This window comes from Primulina eburnea, chromosome 13 (genome assembly GCF_022965805.1).
Source record: "Primulina eburnea isolate SZY01 chromosome 13, ASM2296580v1, whole genome shotgun sequence".
NCBI classification, from domain to species: domain Eukaryota; kingdom Viridiplantae; phylum Streptophyta; class Magnoliopsida; order Lamiales; family Gesneriaceae; genus Primulina; species Primulina eburnea.
The window spans coordinates 25199882-25221416 of NC_133113.1; the positions used below are offsets into that span (position 1 = coordinate 25199882).

The 21535-nt window shown below is 37.8% G+C and overlaps 1 protein-coding gene and 1 non-coding gene across 7 annotated transcripts in view; one reads left to right on the top strand and one right to left on the bottom strand.

The window, feature by feature from the left end:
• LOC140808993 (uncharacterized) overlaps window positions 1-5785 on the bottom strand; it is a 29235-nt gene extending 23450 nt beyond the window's left edge. Inside the window, exons 1-4 of one of the 6 annotated variants that reach the window (XM_073166420.1) lie at window positions 5339-5785; window positions 4677-4828; window positions 3651-3742; window positions 2989-3102 (exon numbers count right to left, since the gene is read on the bottom strand). In XM_073166420.1, coding sequence (XP_073022521.1) covers window positions 2989-3102; window positions 3651-3742; window positions 4677-4828; window positions 5339-5519 — 539 coding nt within the window. In that variant the 5' untranslated portion in view covers window positions 5520-5785. Of the gene's footprint in view, window positions 1-2988; window positions 3103-3650; window positions 3743-4416; window positions 4529-4676; window positions 4835-5338 lie in introns of those variants that run through there. The other 5 variants (XM_073166419.1, XM_073166422.1, XM_073166421.1 and 2 more) reach the window with 5 other exon arrangements.
• A 13037-nt stretch (window positions 5786-18822) lies between these two features.
• LOC140811001 (small nucleolar RNA R71) lies at window positions 18823-18929 on the top strand. Its single transcript, XR_012113395.1, has one exon. It is a non-coding gene; the product is annotated as a small nucleolar RNA R71 (small nucleolar RNA).
• The last annotated feature ends 2606 nt before the right edge of the window (window positions 18930-21535 follow it).

Here is a 21535-nt window from a genome sequence, read left to right on the forward strand (position 1 = left end):
GATGTGAACACCATATTTCCCATTTTTTGCAACATGATTAATATACAATTTGATAGGGACATTAAAAGAATTTGGTCTAACAATGCTAAGGACTATTTTAATCAAGTCCATTCTTCCAAAGCAAAGGCATTATACATGAATCATCTTCTGTGAATATACCCCAACAAAATGGGGTGGCTGAACGCACAAGTGGACATATTTTAGCAACCATGGGAGCCTTTTTGTTTCAAAATAATGTTCCTAAACAATATTGGGGGGAAGTTATCTTCACTGCAGCTCATAGTATCAATCGATTACCTTCCAAAGTCCTGGATTTTCAAAGTCCTACGCATACCTTGCTGAGTATTTTCCAGACTTCGACACTTCTAGCAGCTTGCTCCCAAAATATTCGGTTGTGTTGTTTTTGTTCATTTTCACTCTCATGAGAGGGGAAAACTTGATCCTAGGGCACACAGATGCGTTTTTCTTGGTTATTTTTCTACTCGAAAGGGATACAAATGCTATCATCCTCCCACAAGGAAAGTCTATATATCTGCAGACTGAATATGCAACTTTTAAAGAAAATGAATCCTATTTCAGTCGTCTTTATCTTCAGGGAGAGATCTCGTCAATGGAAGATAAGGACGAGGATTTTTTTCGTCCTAGATCACAGTTCTCCAGCCTCGTCTAAAACCCTTAATACCTTCCCAAAAGCACACTGCCCAACCAGAAACACCAGGCCAACAACATACTGCCCAAACACACACTGATGTTTTCACAAACGAACCACAAGGACGCAAATCTCCTACCACTCCTACCAAGCTCGACTCTCATCCCGAGTCTCCTACAGCTCAAGTTCAAAGTTCTACTCGACCACTGCTGGTTTATACAAGAAAGAAGGCACCAGTCAACAAATAGGTGCAGGTCCAGTCCAGTCATCCAAATCAGCCCCTGCTCTTGAACTTATTGAGGTAATCGACGAAACTGATTCTAATACTGATGATATTCTGAATTTCCTTGATCAAAATGATTATGAAATTCCCCTTGCTAGGAAAAGAACCCGTACATCCGTACATGCACTAAACACCTTCTAAACCTATACATGTCTTACAAAAATCTTTACCCCAATCAGAAAGCCGTTCTCGCCAGCCTAAACACAATTCAGATTCCCAAAACAGTATCTGAGGCATTTTATAATGAGAATTGGAAGAATGCCATGAAGGCTGAAATGGAAGCACTTGAGAAGAATCAAACATTGGACTTGGTGGAATTGCCAAAGGGAAAACAAACAGTGGGGTATAGATGGATGTTAACAGACGAATACAATTCAGATGGTTAATTAGAAAGATACAAAGCAAGATTAGTTGACAAATGCTACACTCAAACATAAGGGATAGATTACCTTGAGACCTTTTCTCATGTTACAAAAATGAACAATGTGACAATATTGCTATAATTAGTTGTTAATCGATGATGGAATTACAACAATTTGATGTCAAAAATGTCTTTTCACATGGGGAACTTGAGGACGAAGTTTACATGAATGTTCCACCAATATTTGGTTCAAATACGGGACACTATGCAAATTAAAGAAGGTTTTATATGGGCTGAAACATTACCCAAAGGCTTGGTTTGGGAGATTCACTAAAGCAATGCTCAATATAGGATATGAGCAGAGCCAACGTGATCACACATTATTCGTAAAGACACTCAACTTCAGGGGGGATGACTATGTTGTTAGTTTATGTCAATGACATTATTGTGACAGGTGATGATCGGGAAGGAATATAGAGTTTGAAGAAAGGTTTGATGAAAGAATTTGAAATGAAAAGAGCTTGAAAGATTAAAACATTTTCTGGGCATCAAGGTAGCATACTCAGAAAGGGAAATTTTCATATCCCAACAAAAATACATAACAGACTAGTTGATGGAGACATGTAAGTTAGATGCCAAACCAGCAGAGACACCTATCGAGTCCAACCCCAAACTTGGAGATTATTTGGAAGATGCAACGGTGGAGGAGAGTTCTTATCAGAGACTGGTGGGAAACTAATATACTTATCTCATACAAGACTTGACATAGCCAATGCAGTGAGATGATTAGCCAATTCATGCACAACCGCAAGAACCACGTCTTAGGGCTATATATAGAATCTTTCAATACTTGAACAGTACACCAGGAAAAAAAAAGATTTTATTCAAGAAAGGGGAGGGAATGACTCTCGAAGCATACACTGACGCAGATTATGCAGGATCTGTACTTATAGAAGATCAACTTCGGGCTAACGTATTTTTTTGGGAGACAATCTCGTGACTTGGAGAAGTAAAAAAAATGTTGTGGCAAGAACAAGGGCAAAATCCGAGTTTAGAGCTATGGCTCTTCGGATATGCAAGTTATTGTGGCTGAAAATCGTTTTCGAAGCCTTAAAGATTAAATGGGAAGGTCCATGAAACTTAATTATGACAACAATTTAACTATTACTATTGATCATAATCCGATGTAACATGACCGTACACCACGTTGAAGTGGACAGGCACTTCATAAAAGAAAAGCTGGAGAGTGGACTAATTTGCACCCCTTTCATTTCCCAGGCATACTCACCAATGGAATGGCTGGAGCAGATTTTGAAAGACTAGTTGGTAAACCTTGGAATGGATAACATCCATCCCCCAACTTGGGGGGTGTGGGAAAATCACTTTCAAAATAACAAAGATTGTGTGTATAATTGTAATTATTTAGTCGATATTTATCACAGATTTTGTCGGATTTAGATTAAAGAAATATTTTCTAAGATTAGATAATAGATCTTCCTATTTTAGCTCCTAGTATTGTGTACATATATCTTTGTAAACATCATTATTCACTGAATAGAAATATGTTTTTCTTTCTATACGTTTTACAGTTTTATTAATAAGGGAAATCAAATACTGAGTCTAGAGGCATATTGTTTTGACTATTGAACAGATGTATTGAACTATATATGCCAAAAGATACATCAATAAACTTGCCTTTCTACAATCTTCTTCATTTCCAAAGCATATTCTCTTTTATCAGTTTGAGCACGAAGTGCTCTAACAGCAGGGCCCCTTGAGACATTCAGAATTCGTTTTTGCAAGTAACACCTGAAGGATGACATAACACGTGCACTCATTGATAAGATACAACAAACTAAAAATGAAATTCTCAATGAAAGAGCAAAATATCAACTAAAACTTGAGCAGAATATAAAGATGCCCTGACTTGATTCTTGACAGTCAACCTTTTCTCTTTTTCTTTTCGGGCATTTGACAGTCAAACTCTTGACAGCCAAAAAATAGACAGACATTTTTAATTTATATGACATTCACATCATCAATCACAGGAAACTTTTCAGGTTCTTTTAAACTAAACATAACTGTAGGTATCCTCCATAGCGGCCACTTAATAAACTACACAAGAAAATTAGAACTTTACATGCACAAAGAATTAAAGACAGGAAAAGGACTGAGAAGTGATTAAGGTCAATTTAGAAGAAATTGTGATGTTTAGCAAGAACTTTGTTAGATGCTAGAGACAGTTAAAGCATTTTTTATTTGTAAGGACCCAATCCAATAAATGGGGCCACTTAATACAAAAAAGAGTGATATAAGTACTGACAAATATTCTAATTTTTTATTTTATTTTAGTTTACCTATCCGCTACCTTTCCAATTTCACCGCCAAGGGCATCCACTTCATGAACAAGTTGAGACTTTGCTGGTCCACCAACAGCTGGATTGCAAGGCTGCATTCAACTCCAATTAATACAGAAACTAGGTGTGATATAAAGACACATTATATAGATAGCTTTCTTGATAAATGATTGAATCCAGGGGCCTGACAAAGAAAATAGACAAAAAGAATTCTGATTGATTCATGTTCAGCCATCTAAAGCATAGATGATACAAAATTTCATCTCTCTATGCGCTTGGTAGTAATCCTTCGAGAAAAAGATTCATTCTCTTCATAAAAAATAGGAGGTAGAACGATCTTATGATAGATCCGTTGGGGTCTTGAAATTATATAATTATAATGGAAACACTTAATTATATTGACTTAACCAATTGCTATGGGTAATCTATTCCAAAAACATATTTACCAGTGACTGGAGTTTCTGGTTGATTCTTGTTCAGTCATCTAAAGCAACATACGTAAGTGTACGCAACTAACTTAATAGTAAATAGTACCAAATGCTCCAACTTAAACCTTCAAATGTCAGGTTGTCCACTAGCATAAGGATATAGCTCATACCTAGCAATTAGATAAACCAAAGACGATGACTTGAAATGCAACAAGTGGTTTACACAATTCTCCAACTAGATTTTTATTTGAGGGCTCATGATCCACATTCCACCAAATGTCAATAGAACAAAACATATCCACGAAGATCGACCAGAAAAACCATTTTTGAGGTCATACCGGATAGTTTACCATTGATCTGAAGATGGTCCAAAAATAATTTTTCTTACAAATCCAGTAAGGCAAAACCGTTCTCGTTACTATCTGTTCCCTATGGCAGAACCCAAACACCCTGCTAAACCAAAAAATTCCAGTATGACTGAATACCAAAGAGCAATGAAAAAGGGGGCGAGAAAGCAATTCAGAATATGGAAAGGAATGCAATAATTTGCAAAATTAAAAAAGGCAGTTCTGAGCTTCTAGGTCTTTTGCAATACAACCTGCCAAGCAATGCGGTCAATATTTAGTGTCAGCAGAAGAGTTTTTGCCCCTAAACGGGAAGATGCAAGTGCAGCTTCACATCCTGCATGCCCTCCTCCAACAACAATCACGTCGTATCTTTCATCTAATGAATCATTTTGATTATTCCAGGCTGCATCTTCAAGGAACAAAAATGTATATCAACTTGCAACCATCTTTAAGATTAAACAGTTTGACTTCGAAGACCAGCATATGAAACATTCTTTTACTTTCATTTTTTACAGATCGACGGTGTGTCCAATAACCTCAAGAATAATGCTAAAAAATTCTTGGCTAAAGAAATTCACACAACTTGTTGTATTTCCAATTTAACTTTGCAGATTCGAAATATTGAACTCTTGAACTCCCGCCATTCAGCAACAGGTAACTTATGAAGTTTCCAACTTTTCATGAAAAATATTAACTAATGAAGAATAATTCAACAAATTACTTAAACCCAAAGGTTACATATACATAAACCCGCCAAATGAAATGTCAAGTGTATTCGGGGTACAACTTTAAAGAAACCCATCTACTTCTTCACCAAGAGAGCCAACAAGCATGCATTTTGAAGGTATAGAGCCGAGAAATGCACATTATATTCTCATAAACATAACTTGAAAAGATAAAAACGAAATCTTACCTTTAGATTTAGAGGCTGAAACATAGAAGAGACGACTTCGGTTCGCAAGGGAAAAGCGCAAGTGGCGAGAACTGAGTGATTGAGGGCGTTGCCAAGGGATGAAACGAGCGGTGCAGCGAGAAGAACAAAGGGGGAACTGCGAAGCAATTCGAGTAAAATGAACAGATAAACTGAAAGACATGGGGGGTTCAGATGGTCTAGAAATTCAGAGATTCTGAGTTGTAATCATCGCCATGGCAGGACCTTGCAGAAGATTTTGGCGGCCGAGCCAAGATAGATAACCAATGCTTGAGCTATAACCCAGATTGACCTTGGGTCATCATTCCTGTCCTCGTATATTTCTTGATTTTTTTCTCAGCAAGTTCTGCAGCGTGCTTGGTTCTTGAATCTTGACTGAGAATGGGAAAAAAAAAAAAAAAAAAAAAGTGAACAACATGGAGATAACATGAGAAGATAAATGAGAGGAATACAGGCGCCCAATTGTAAATCTTAGTTCTCAAAAGGGTCCACCCCTGAGCCCCACACCTCAAGCCTCGGCGTGAAGGGAAGTAAATCAGGGTTATACATCGATAGTTAGGACCGATTCTAACAATATTTGGGCCTGAGTCTAACTTTTAAAAAGAGGCATCTAAATCATAATGTGTGCTCATATTTTTTTTAGTTCCATAGCAATTTTTCAAATTTAATCAATACGTCAAAGACAATATAAAAAACTAAAAGAATAAAAATATCAAACATGTCCAAACTATCACTAAAAAACAACCCGGCTAACAGTTTTAGAGCTAAAAATACTAATCAAATCTGTATAATCAAGTTGTTCAGTAATTTCTTTCTCAATCGATAACATAGTCAATTCATTCAATCTTTCTCGTGACATGGTTGATCAGAGAAAAGTTTTGATGAGCTTTAGCTTTGAGAAACTTCGCTCTGCACTTGTTAGTGTGACCGGGACAATCAACAAGATTTTATAAGCAATATGAGGGTTTGAAAGCCGGATAAGCATTACATTTACTAAAATTTCAGTCAAAAAGCGTAGATTATAGATATCATATAAAGCCCCGAAGAAATTTAAAAACTACAATAAAAAATTTGGAGCCCGAACAAAGCAAATACAAGAAAATAGACTTACAGGTCCTCACGGGTCTTTCAATCAAACCTAGAGATGACGCAATGACTGGAGTCGATTAAGGGTTGTCTACATATGAATATTGGGGAAGATTGTGGAATAAATCGATAACAGGCTAAGCAAGTTCCATTTAATAAATACTTGGTTTTGGGCTATCTAGTAACTAGTATTATATATAATATTTTTTTAAAAAAAATTTGGGCCCCAAAAAAGATATGGACCTGAGTCATTGGACTCATTTGCCTCTTAATAGGCACGGCCCTGCCGGCAGCAAGTACCCAGAGAAGTGGTTGGATGGAGCAATTCACCATAAAAGGAGAGCCGAGACTCGAACCCTTGTCAACATGGATTAACAGTCCTTCACTTCAGGTCCTTACCACACGACATATGCCCCTGGGACTGTAAATCTTAGTTCTCAAACCTATCAAAGTTGGGTCACAAATGAGTATATTTGGAACTACAAAAATATATTTATTTGAATATATATTTTAATATATGAATTTAAAATACATCAATATTATTTATTCTCTTATTTTAAGTTTTAGGTTTATGTTTGGACAGCAATATAACAAAAAAAAATTAAAATATTTCGGTTTTTTTCTTCTCATAACGAAACAGAAAATTAATTTTCTATAAACTCAAATCCGAAACTGGTCAATTATCCGAAAAAACCGAACCGAAAAATCAAAATTTTATGTTCAATATTTGTTTGTTTTTATCAAAATTTTGTACAACTCCTCCAACGTAATGCATTATGGAGATAAAATTAAAACAATCTTCAGCAAAACAAGTGATTATATCGATAACATATTTCATTGATTCTAAATAATCATAGTATCTAATTAATATATATTATGATTATATCGACAACATATTTCATTGATTCTAAATAATCATATTATCTAATTAATATATATTATGCAATATATTTTTGAGTAAATCTATTATGAAACGGTCTCACAGATTTTTTCGTGAAACGGATCAACTTTACTCATGTTTACAATTAAAATTAATATTTTTTACATAAAAATAATTTTGTTCATGGCTGATAAAAAAGGAGATCTGTCTCAAGAAACTGACACATGAGGCCGTCTCATGAAAGATTTTATATATACTTTTATATGTAATTGCATGCTAAATATCTATTAAAATTATTATGTGCATAATGTGCTTTTAAAAAAAAATGATGCAATATGTTTGTGGGGTGAGGGTATTATTATCATCTGAAAATTAATTTATTTATTGAGATTAAAATAATATTGTCATTTAAAAATATGTCATATCTTATTGAGATAAAAATAATATTGTCATTTGAAAATATGTCATATCAAGAAACAAATTAAGTGGTATTATAGTTAAATTCTTTATATAATAATATAGTATAAGTGATATCCATATATTAACTACTTTTATATTGCAAAATAAATCAATTTTCTTTCCCAAATATAGATTCTTATAATATCATCTTTTTTATAACATCCTAGATTTGTAAAATGAAAAATAAACATAAATTTTAAATCAAAAGATATCATTATATTTTAATGAATAATAACAATTTTAATTAGTGGGAAACAATGTTCACTAACTTTTCAAATGATTAATAAATTCAATAATAATTGAGTTTAAATTTATGAATATATATTGTCTCAAGGCATTGGCCCATATCTGATGGAGCTCTATTATGGTGGAGCTGGTTCAGTGGCACAAGGATGGGTTAACGAGAATCAAAAATATGGTGAAACGGCTAAAATTTTTGGTTGCTGATATATGGCGTAGACATACGTATATAGGCGGAATATTGTGAAAAGTTAATCAATAATCATTTGTGTATTCCTACAAAACTCATAGAACAATAGAGAGTTTTCTTTCGATTTATTGTTGAGGAATTGAGGTTTATCGTTTGTAAAACTGAGATCATCTATGTAAACTTGTAATTCATCATTGACTGTGTTCTGAGTTCAATAAAATCGATTGGGTGCTGATTGTATGTGGAGTAAACACATTGTCGAACCACGTTAAATCGATGTGTTGTTTGTATTTCTTGTTTTGCCTTCTAGTCGAGCAGTAGTGATTCTTGTATTCATTATAAGTCTGTGATTTGGGTTGTATTCGATATGTGTCGCAATAAGGGACGAGTTAATTCATACATAAAGCTATTGAATTACAAAAGGTGGTATCAAGAGTCAAGGTTCTTGAAGGAGTTTGGCGCTTGCCAGATATGAGGTTGAAAATTTCACGGGAAAAAATTATTTCGATCTATAACGTCTGAAGATGCATGCACTACTGGTTCATCGAGGATTGGAGAAAGCACTTTTGGGAGAGAAGGCATTATCCTTTTCGTTATTGAAAATGATAAGAAAGATTAGTGTTTTGATTTTAAATCTTGGGGAAAAAGTTCTAAGGGAAGTACCGAAGAGGAAATTGACAGCTGCAATCAAGACGAAGTTAGAACACCTGTACGTTAAAAAATCATTGGCTAATCGACTTTATCTGAAACAAAGACTATACATTCAAAATGTTGTATGGAAATTCCCTGGAAGGTCATATAGATGACTGCAATAAAGTCATACTTGATCTTGAAAATATCGAAATAAAGATAGAGGATGAAGATCAACGTTTATTGTTGTTGAGGTCCATGCCCAAAGAATATGAGAATATCGCTGATAAATTGATCTTTGGTAGAGAAACCTTGTCCCTGGAGGAAGTTCAACATCACTACTCTCTAAAGAACTAAAGAAGAAATCTGAGGTCGAAGAAGAAGAGTCGAGAGAAGGGCTGATGGTTTGAGGAAGATCAGAAGGAGGGAAGTCAGTAAAAATAAGTTCAAACCAAGATCCAAGTTAAGAACTAAAAAGAAATGATTATTGTGTCATAAATAATGACATTTCAAGATTGATTGTGTTAGACATGAATTTTATTGTGGCGATGATAACTAAGACCAGTAGACCAGAACAATAGAATAACTTATCAGTAGCTGCTGATCTACTAAAACAAAACCAGTAGAAAGGGATAACAATACAAAACCAGTAGAGAACGTTTTCTAACGTTGCTATCTTAATTGTTACCGTTAAAGAGTTCCTAGTACTAGAATTAATTACAGCATTAAATACTATACGGAGTCATTTAATGCACTTTACCCAATTAAGTATAAAACAAGACTGATTGTTTTATAGCTTTTCTGCAGGAACTTCTTTCGGTAATAAAGCTGATTGTATCAGTTATCTGAAGACATACTCTGATTGTGAACGTTGAACTCAGTCGATTATATATACTTGGATCAAATCCTTGTTCGACACGACACTTCGCTTATTATCATTCTTCAAGGAACAAAGCTTCTTTTTTATCAGACGAATATCAAAATTCCTTGAGTACTTAAAGTTCAACACAAAGAAAAGTAGCACACGCTTCATAGCAAATATCTGATCTTTCGAAGATCATCTTGTGCTACTGATTCTTATACTCTTCACAATCTTTACATCATTTATACTTTATCTAGAAGAGTCTGTAATCTGAAAAGAGTCTTTTCAGAACTTTGTGTTTCGCATTCTTGTGAGTTGAGAAACTAAGAGTTTCAGTAGGCCGAAGTGTAAGTCCTTCTGAAGTGGGTGTGTACAAGAGTTGTACTGTAATATCCAAAGTCTTTTAGTTATACCTTCTGGAAACAGAAGAAGGGGAGACGTAGAAGAGTTTATCTTCGAACTTCCATAAACAACTGCTGCCTACTGTTTTACAGTTTTTCAACTACTTCATCAGATTGTTTCCGCACGTTTTATTGTAATCAGGTGAAAGCATTCGCACAAGATCAACTACTATCCTTAACAGGATTTTAGTACCTCATCAGAACGAAAAACAAGTAGAGTTTATTCACCCCCCTCTAAACTCAACTTCGATCCTCAACAATTGGTATCAGAGCAGGTTATTCTTGTTTGTGAAAAACTACAACAAATGGCACACTTCAGCAAGATCCCTATGTTCTCTAAGGAAGATTTTGATGACTAGAAGATAAGAATTCAAGCTCATCTTGCAGCACAAGATGATGACATGTGGTATGTCATCACAGATGGTCCACTGAAAATCTTAAAGCCTAACACATCTGTTGCTGTTACTGACGGTGCACCACAGATGGTCGAAAAATCAAGAAGTGAATGGACCAGTGAAGATAAGAAAAAGGCCAACCTTGATAATGTGGCGAAGGATATATTGTATAAAACGCTCGACAAGAACACTTTCAGGCAAGATTAAAATGTGTTCTACTGCAAAGGATATTTGGGAGAAGCTCATCCAGATATGTGTAAGGAAATGAGCAAACGAAAGAAAACAAACTGTCTGTAGCAATGCAGAAGTTTGAAAATCTAAAAATGAGAGCTGGTGAAACTCTAAACAAGTTCGATGAAAGATTCAGTAGCTTGGTCAATGAGCTAGCTGCTCTGGGTAAAGAGCATAGCAACAGAGAAATAGCCCTCAAGGTGATGAGAGCCTTACCCAGAGAATGAGATATTAAAACAATGGCTATGAGAGTATCCAAAGACTTGAACAAATTGGAACTGCTACGACTTATTTGCAGATCTGAAAGCCTACGAGTTCGAATTGGAAGTGAGAAGTGGAGAAGAGCCTTCAAGCCTACCCACCAAGGCTCTTGCTGCTACTGCTACTGCTACTGCTACTGCTTTTACTGCTACTGTCACTACCTCTTCTACTGCTGCTGCAGTTGCACCTCAGGCATTACCTATTGTGATCATTGACAATACAATGGATAAGACTGCTGAACAAATCAGTAGTGATTGCTATGTCCTTATATGTAAAGAAATTCTCCAGGTTCATGAAGAAGAACCATCGAACCTATCAGGGTCCCAATCGCAACTTCAAGAAAGATTCACCATCTGGTGATATGGGATGCTTTAACTGTGGAAAGATAGGTCACTTCATTGCAGATTGTCCTAAACCAAAGAAGGATGACCAAAAGAGAAAGGATCACAAGAGGAATGACAAAAAGTTCAGAAGAGATCGAAAAGCGATGATTGCCGAAAAAAGCAAATCTAAGTGGGCGGACTCTAGCTCTGAGTCATCTGACTCAGAAAGTCATTCCAGTGATAGTGATGCAGAAGAAGTCAAATGTCTCATGGCAGACAATGACTCAACCTCGACATCTGGAGAGGTATTTGATTTTGACTCTAATGAATTTACACGAACTGATTTGATTGATGCACTACATGAAATGGTAAAAGAGTATTCCAGACTTTCTCAATCATTTGAAGAAGTTAAGATTGAAAATCAGAACTTAAAGAATCAGAACAGTAAGTTAACTTGCTTGCAAGTAGACAGCTGTAATGATTTACAAGTTAAGATGAGTAAATTAATAACTGAGAATGAAAGAGCCAAAGCAGATTACCAGAAGGTGCTTTCTGAAAACCAGAAGTTGTCGCTACTGGTGAATGCTTGGAACAAGTCTTCTGTTTCATTGGAAAAGATGCAAGAATTACAAAAACAGTCAGGAGATAGGAGTGGTCTCGGTTTTTGTAATAATGAAGGCACTTCTGAAACGAATACTAAGCCAACACTGGAAATATGCAAAGGGAAATACATTCACTTTGTGAAATCCAGCGTGGTACAGGAACCAGAAGTACCTACTGCTTCAGTTGAAAGAATGTAAATCTGACGAACAGAAGAATGCACTATGGTCTGGGTTACGTTAAACCTAAGGAAAAAGTTGACCAGAGTTCTAGATTCAGAAAAGAATGCAACTCTGGAAGACAACATCCTATGAAGGTTAAAAACTACCAGTACTACAACTCTAAACCTGTTCAGAAGAGATACAGACTGGAAAACAGAAACAGAAGGGAAGAACAACATTTTGATATGCATACTGATCGAGCAAAACTTGCACAGTGAATAGTCCCAAAATTTATTTTATAATTGAAAGCTCGATTTAAATATCGCAAGTGCACGATAGTCAAGTTATAATAAACGTAAGTGAATACGAGTATCGATCCACAAGGACTGCGTTACAATATTTTTATTTTCAAGTAAAACTCTTTAGCAACGATAGAATGAGTTGATGATTAAACTACTGTATATCAAATAACTAAATTAATTAAAATGCAAAGAAAACGTTTCAAAGAAAGCAATGATTAATTTGGATTAAAATCAAATGAGAAACGAATTTGTTGGGAAATTATCAGTTCACCTACCACTCGTGTTTAACTAACTACACTCGACTTTTACTCGTGCATTCGACGGAATTCCCTAGACTAATTAATATACTCTGTCGAGCTATATTAATACTAATCAAAAACATGCAGTACTTAAGTGTCCTCAAATATTTAACAGTTCAAGATTGCATTACATTCTATGGAATCCACTAGCTTTCATCCGGGTGAACTATCACTATCGACACGTACCCAATTCCGTATATCTACTAAAATTGTAAATCCGTGGTTTATACTATTTGATCGTATTGTTAATTATTCTATCGAAATCATTAACAACATGAAATAATCAAAGGAAGTTAGCTAAGCTTCGATTGAAATAAGAAAGAACAATAGCATAAACAAATCACTAGTAAAAACGTCGAGAAATAATGTTAAACAACGAGTACGGGGTAGGATCCCCTCAAATCCCAACAAATCTAGAGTTTAGCTACTAAAATTCATGATAAAAACCAACAACAATCTAAGAATTAAAAACTGAATAATGAAAATACTAAAGATGACGACAGATGACGGCCACGACGCGTGGAAATCTCGAGGTCTTCGAAATCTCCTTTGCTCCTAGCCTTTTCTCCAAGAAAATATGATGAAAATAATGATGTCCAGCCTGAAAAACGGCGCCCCTCTCGTGTATTAGGTCTATGGTGTAGGATAGAGTCCATAAAAAATGAAACAAATCTTTTCAAATCTCGCGGCTCGCTAAGGCGGTAAAAAGTGTCCGCCCTAGCGAGAGGTTCTCGCAGAAAATTCCTCGGCCATGTCCCTGGGTTCGCTGGGGCGGTCACTTTTGACCGCCCTAGCGAGACGCTTGCGCAACAACTCCTCGGCCAGACCAACATGCTCGTTGGGGCGGTCCTAGCGAGTCCTTCTCGATGCTTTGGCAAATATTCTCCTACTTTTTGGTTCAATTCCTACAAAATAATCACCAACTACACGAGATCAGTCATATGCTAAATAATGCTAGAAAAATGCTAAATTAAACTAAAACAAACTAATATGATGCATGAATGCGACTCAAAACCAACACTAAAAACACGTGAAAACGAGTCCTATCAACCCCCTCATACTAACCTTTTGCTCGCCCTCGAGTAAAATAGGTTAAAGCACGAGATACTAAACAAACTCAACAACCACAAAATTACTCAAACAAGAAATAACTAACACAAGTAAATGTCAATGGTGAGTTAACAACGTTTATGTTCATGCCTCAGTTTACTTTCTCACTACCAATCATAATCAAGTCAAATCGCAACCGAATACTCATTCTCATCTACACATAAATCTCGACACTAATTTGAACGTGTGTGTGTGTCATGATGGGTCTAGTCATTCGTACTTCAAATAGATCAATTATCAAATCATGCGAGTCACTCAATTAACACTTCAATACAAGTCTCACTAGCATGCATCCCCGTGTCCATTTATCCCTAGCCATAAATTGAACTTTATTCAACTTTTAAGTGCAGATAAGGGTGTCGAAAAGAAGGAAAATAAGCTCAAGTGGCTAAAAGTTGGGAGTACACCGATCATTTTCATTGTGCAATCGTCAAGACTTTTCGTCTGACTTTCCTCGTCTCCTTACATCTCCAACTTTTAGCCTAGGAATAGAATTTCATTCCTTTTATTTCGGCTCCCCCTCACCTTACATCTCCTTCTTTCTTTTCTTTTTCTTTTTTTTTTTAAATGCACAATTTTCACACATGTACTCCCTAGGCTAAGAATATAATACTTTGGATTACAGCTGGTTAGGAGTATGACATTTTAATTCAGTGCATTGGAAAGGAGGTAAATGTAAAGTTCAAGGCAAATCAAATTTTCTCATTCAAGGTCCCAATTAGCGACTTATTTTCACGGGTTTACATGCTAAATCAACTCATAAATGGTGCCTTTCAAGTTAACCACACAAAACTTTCAAATTTCACCATTATTCCTACAAAATTCTAGTCCCCACACATATGTGCTCAAAAAGTTCAAATTTTGTACCAAAATTCATGCTTTAACAATCAAGAGTACCATTCACGAAGTGACCCAATCAATACTTTTGTAAACTATCAATTCAACATCATCATTGGCTCATAAACTATGTCTTCTCACCATAAACGACACCAAACAAAAGAAATGCAACGAAACTAAACCAATTAACTAAACAACCAAAACAATCTACCCCCCCTCATACTAGAGTTGTGCAATGCCCTCAGTGCACAAAACGAAACAAACACTAAAAACCAAAAAACTCATGAATGCAAATGCTACGACAGAATAAGCAAAAAGAATAAAAAGAAAGGGGAAACAGTAAACTCCCCTGGTCAGAAATCATCCTCCTCGTCATGCTCAGGCGGTGGGACTCCCTCGTCAGCTGGTGGCGGCATAGGGTAATCGTACTGAAAACTGGAAGGGTGGCGGGTATGCGGCTGGAGGTGGCTGGCCGGAAGTATCGATGCCCAAATGAGATGAGATCCCATGCACCAAGTATTCGATGTTCTGAATGTGAGCTTGATTAACTGCCTGGTACTGGTTCTGATAAGTGGCCCAAGCGCCCAATTCGTTGATGCGATCTCGCATGGCACGGCGGCGTGGCTGCGGAGGTGGTGGTGCATGTCCTAAGGCCGGAGGTGGTTGAGCTGCTCCCCCATAATCGAAAAATACCTCCTCGGGCAGCTCAGCCTGTCTTTTCTCTCCTCTTCGCTCTATAAAGAGCCTCATCAATGGCTCTCATCGGCGGTAACCACTCGTCATCATCTGCAAATATCACCTCCCGCTCGGGCACACAGCTCAGTCACTATCGTCGGAAAGTAAAAAGCCAAATTGTTGCTGTTTATACACATATTAAGCTATCCGAAAATGAGCCTGCCCACATCAATCACCATCCCAGTATAGATGGCATAAAGAACAACCGCCCGCTCACGCTGCACATCACACGTATGACCGACCGGCATCAATCTCTTAGACAAAAACGCGTACCACAATGCCACGTCCACTTTCAAAAAATTTTCAAGAAAAACCGTATACGTCCCCGGTTGTTTCCACGTGGTGCCCGGATAACAGAGTGTGCGAATAATCAAATCATAATCCGGGTTAAGCACCCACGCCTGAAACACCGAATCATCCACCGGCGGTAGACCCAACATGTCATTGATAGTATGGGAATCATACGGGACTAGACGTCCCCTCACAAATGCCTTGTGCTCATTCCCCTCCGGAGCATTGGCATAAAATTCACGCACAACCGGAACCACTGCTGCGTTCGGTTGTGCCACAAAGGCATTCCACCCTCTTCCTGCTACTAGGAACTCCGCAAAATGATGGATAATAGACGAGCTAAATCCTCGCTCAGGGATTGGTTTCCTATGTAGTCTAGCATTTTCATATCTCTCCTAGAATTATCATTCACAAACATAGACGGAGTAGACCGCGAACTAGAAGCACCATGAGTTACCTTAGATCTTTTGGGTGCCATGTAGAGAGTGGAGTGCACAAAGTATCCAACCGCCGGAAAATTGTTGAAGGTCGCCGGAGAAGCTCGCCGGAATTTGTGGAAGATGACCGGAGTTGGAAAAAATTGTAGTCTAAATGCTTCCGGGTGGATTGTAGAAAGCAAGATCGAGTCTTTGCCCTGAAAAATCAACAAATAAAGGTCTTTAGCACAAAAGAGCAAGGAAGGCGCCGATTATTTGAGGAGGAGGAGTAGGGTTCGAAGTGGGGAAGAAAGGGGAAAAAAAAATTTTTTATATTCTGCGCGACTCGCTAGGGCGGTCACTTTTGTCCGCCCTAGCGAGTGGTTTTCGGTGACAAATTATTTGAACCATACGAGTGCTCGCTGGGGCGGTCAGTTTTGACCGCCCTAGCGAGGGGTTCTCGCAGAAAACTTATTTGAAAAATACGAGTTCTCGCTGGGGCGGTTACTTTGGACCGCCCTAGCGAGTGGTTCTCGCCATAAAACCATTTTTTTTAAAAAAATCGCTCGCGGGGGCAGTCAAAAGTCACCGCCCTAGCGAGGCATTTTCGGCGACTATGTTTTTGAAAAAAAGCGAGGGCTCGCTGGGGCGGTCAGTTTTGACCGCCCGAGCGAGACATTCTCGAAAAAAAAAGAAATAAATAAAATAAAAAAAATAAAAACAATGAATGCCATGCCATGCAACTACCAAAATGCAAATGATGCGATTAATGAATAAAGGAAAATGATAAAATCAACATAGGGAGTAGAAGTAGTTCTCAATTTATAGTCTAGAGCTCGACTTGTCACCCATGTCCTCAATGACTGTCATGGAGCCGAGTGACTCCAATTTGTGGCTCAATTGTGCCACCGATATAGTGCTTCAATCTTTGAGCGTGGACTAGTGAACGGCTCCTTTTTCCCATCTCGCATAGCACATGTCGGCGGTTCCTTAACGCTTGACTTCCGAGGGGTCAGGTCTCTTCGAGCTCCCAATTCATCCAATTTCATTCTCACTGGCTTCGTCCATGGGTGGTTGACATTAAAGTATGCTCCTCTCTCGGATATTTCTTCATCAGGTTCATCCTTCACTTCAGTGGTGAGGGTGACTTCCAATGAATCCTTTATAGCATCCTGCACAAATTGACACACAAGTGAATCCGATGAATCAACTATAAAACAATCATTAGTGTGCAGTGGGTGCTTAAGAGCGTTAAAAACATTAAAAGTGATTTCTTCCTTTCCCACTCTCAATCTCAACTTCCCTTCTTGCACTTCAATCACGGCCTTGCCAGTTGCAAGGAATGGTCTCCCTAAAATCAAAGGCATCTCCCTATCCTCTTCCATGTCAAGCACCACAAAATCTGTAGGAAATGTAAACTTTCCCACTTTCACCAACACATCTTCTTTGACTCCTCGTGGATGTTTGACAGATCCGTCAGCTAGTTGCAAGGACATCTGTGTGGGTTTAGGCTCGCCCAATCCAAGTTTCCTGAATACAGATAAATGTATAAGATTAATGCTCGCACCAAGATCACATAAAGCTTTAGAAAAGACCACATCACCAATCATGCAAGGGATAGAAAAACTCCCTGGATCCTTTAGCTTTGGTGGGATCTGGTTTTGTACCAATGCAGAGCAATTCTCAGTCAATTTTACCGTCATGGGATCCTCCAACTTTCTCTTATTAGCTAAGATGTCTTTTAGAAATTTAGCATAACTCGGCATTTGCATCAAGGCATCAGCAAAAGGAATATTGATGTGCAATTTTTTAAATATCTCAAGAAATTTACCAAATTGTGCATCTAATTTAGCTTTCTTCATTGCTGCAGGAAAAGGTGGAGGGATAACAATTTTATTTTGTGCAATTGGTGTAGATGTAGAGTTAGAAGACTTACCTCCTCGAGTTTCCACCTCATCCTCACCGTGCTTGGTCTTTTCCTCATTAGATTCGAGTGCTTTTCCACTACGCAATTCCACAGCCTTCACATGTTCTCTTGGGTTAACTTCAGTGTTGCTTGGCAAAGCTCCTTGCTCCCTATTAGCAATCAACTTAGCCAATTGTCCAATTTGATTCTCTAACCCCTTTATGGATGCATCTTGGTTCTGAAATCTCGTCTCTGTTGCAGAAATAAATTTAGTCATCATTTGCTCTAAATTTGATTTCTCCTCCCGAGGCGGTTCTGGCTTGAATCCTTGGTGCATCCCATATGGTGGACCTCTTTGTTGGCGATTTTGGTTGTTCTGACCTCCCCATGAAAAGTTTGGGTGATTCCTCCATCCCGGATTATATGTGTTCGAATAAGGGTCATTTCTGGGATGGTTCTGGAATCCCACTTGTTTTACCGGTGCTCCCTCAGGCACATATAATGGATTGCCGTCTTGGCAATCATGCACATCATGCTCACCCCCACACTTATCACAGAAAATTTCTTGCAGACGCATAGCCGACCCACTCATGCTCATCCCATCAATCTTTTTATTCAACGCCTCTAACTGTGCTGAAACCGCCGCCAGATCATTAACTTGATTAACTCCAGCACCTCGTCTCTGCCTATCAGACTGAGGATGATAGCTACTAGCAGCCATTTCCTCCAATAACTCATATCCTTCCTCAGCCGTTTTTCTCAGTAAATTACCACATGCAGCAGCATCTATCATGGTACGGTTAGGAGTAATCAGACCGTAGTAGAAAGTTTGAACAACTAACCCAAGCGGCAGCTCATGGTGTGGACATCTCCTCAACAAGTCCTTGTAGCGCTCCCATGCCTCGTAAAGTGACTCGTTCTCATATTGAGCAAAAGTAGTAATGTCGGCTCTAAGATTCATAGTCTTCGACGGAGGAAAGTACTTGATCAGGAATGCCTTTGCCATATCCTCTCATGTAGTGATAGACCCTACATGCAAACAGTTTAACCACGACTTAGCTTTATCTCTCAGTGAAAATGGAAATAAACGCAAACGAACAGCATCATCAGACACGCCATTAAACTTAAAAGTATCACAAATTTCAAGAAAGTCAGCTATATGAGAATTAGGATCGTCAAGTGCACTTCCCCCAAATTGGACAGTGTTCTGAATCATCTGAATGATAGCTGGCTTGATCTCAAACTGATTGACTCGGATGACTGGTCTAACGATGCTTGGACGTGCTCCATCAAGAGACGGCTGTGCATAATCCAACATCGGTATACGCCTTGGCTCCTCTCTTTGTTGATCGCCTTCCATTCTTTCCATTGCTCTTTGCTGCTGTAGTCGACGTCTAGCTGTGCGTTCAATTTCGGGGTCAAAAGGCTCAAGCTTAAACTCGAGTGATCTTCGCATGCACCACAAGAAAAATTTGCAACACAATGAGAGTATCAAATAACAATAAAATAAATAATACTAAAGAATTTAAATGAAAAATAAAAATTGCGAATCAACAGTCCCCGGCAACGGCGCCAAAAACTTGATCGAGCAAAACTTGCACAGTGAATAGTCCCAAAATTTATTTTATAATTGAAAGCTCGATTTAAATATCGCAAGTGCACGATAGTCAAGTTATAATAAACGTAAGTGAATACGAGTATCGATCCACAAGGACTGCGTTACAATATTTTTATTTTCAAGTAAAACTCTTTAGCAACGATAGAATGAGTTGATGATTAAACTACTGTATATCAAATAACTAAATTAATTAAAATGCAAAGAAAACGTTTCAAAGAAAGCAATGATTAATTTGGATTAAAATCAAATGAGAAACGAATTTGTTGGGAAATTATCAGTTCACCTACCACTCGTGTTTAACTAACTACACTCGACTTTTACTCGTGCATTCGACGGAATTCCCTAGACTAATTAATATACTCTGTCGAGCTATATTAATACTAATAAAAAACATGCAGTACTTAAGTGTCCTCAAATATTTAACAGTTCAAGATTGCATTACATTCTATGGAATCCACTAGCTTTCATCCGGGTGAACTATCACTATCGACACGTACCCAATTCCGTATATCTACTAAAATTGTAAATCCGTGGTTTATACTATTTGATCGTATTGTTAATTATTCTATCGAAATCATTAACAACATGAAATAATCAAAGGAAGTTAGCTAAGCTTCGATTGAAATAAGAAAGAACAATAGCATAAACAAATCACTAGTAAAAACGTCGAGAAATAATGTTAAACAACGAGTACGGGGTAGGATCCCCTCAAATCCCAACAAATCTAGAGTTTAGCTACTAAAATTCATGATAAAAACCAACAACAATCTAAGAATTAAAAACTGAATAATGAAAATACTAAAGATGACGACGGATGACGGCCACGACGCGTGGAAATCTCGAGGTCTTCGAAATCTCCTTTGCTCCTAGCCTTTTCTCCAAGAAAATATGATGAAAATAATGATGTCCAGCCTGAAAAACGGCGCCCCTCTCGTGTATTAGGTCTATGGTGTAGGATAGAGTCCATAAAAAATGAAACAAATCTTTTCAAATCTCGCGGCTCGCTAGGGCGGTAAAAAGTGTCCGCCCTAGCGAGAGGTTCTCGCAGAAAATTCCTCGGCCATGTCCCTGGGTTCGCTGGGGCGGTCACTTTTGACCGCCCTAGCGAGACGCTTGCGCAACAACTCCTCGGCCAGACCAACATGCTCGCTGGGGCGGTCAATTTTGACCGCCCTAGCGAGTCCTTCTCGATGCTTTGGCAAATATTCTCCTACTTTTTGGTTCAATTCCTACAAAATAATCACCAACTACACGAGATCAGTCATATGCTAAATAATGCTAGAAAAATGCTAAATTAAACTAAAACAAACTAATATGATGCATGAATGCGACTCAAAACCAACACTAAAAACACGTAAAAACGAGTCCTATCACATACTGTTAGAAATAACAGACCTTCTGTTGCACACACATCTTTGGATACCCGAAGTACAAAGTCACCAAGAATTGTACAAATGTGGGTTCCCAAAGGACTGATAAGGCTTGGACCCAAATAGATTTGGGTACCAGATACTAAAATTTGTGTTTGCAGGAACAGCAGAAGGAAGCAGAAATCAGTAACTCTACATGGTATCTGGACAGTGGATGTTCCAGACACATGACTGGACAGAAAAACCTACTTTCTGAGATAGTGAGTTGTACTGGACCAAAGATAACTTTTGGACACAACTCAAAAGGTAGAACCATGGGTAAGGGTAAGATTATCCATGGTAACATCACTATTAATGACGTGTTACTAGTTGACAATCTTTGTTACAATTTAATCAGCATTAGTCAACTATGTGATAATGGTTATTCTGTTGCTTTTCAGAAGCATTCATGTATAGTTAGAGATTCTGCTGAAACTACTGTGTTAACCGGAAAGAGAGAAGGCAACACTTACAGAGTCTCCTGGAACTCAAATCGTGTCAATACTCCTACATGCTTGGTTGCTTCTCTTAGCAATA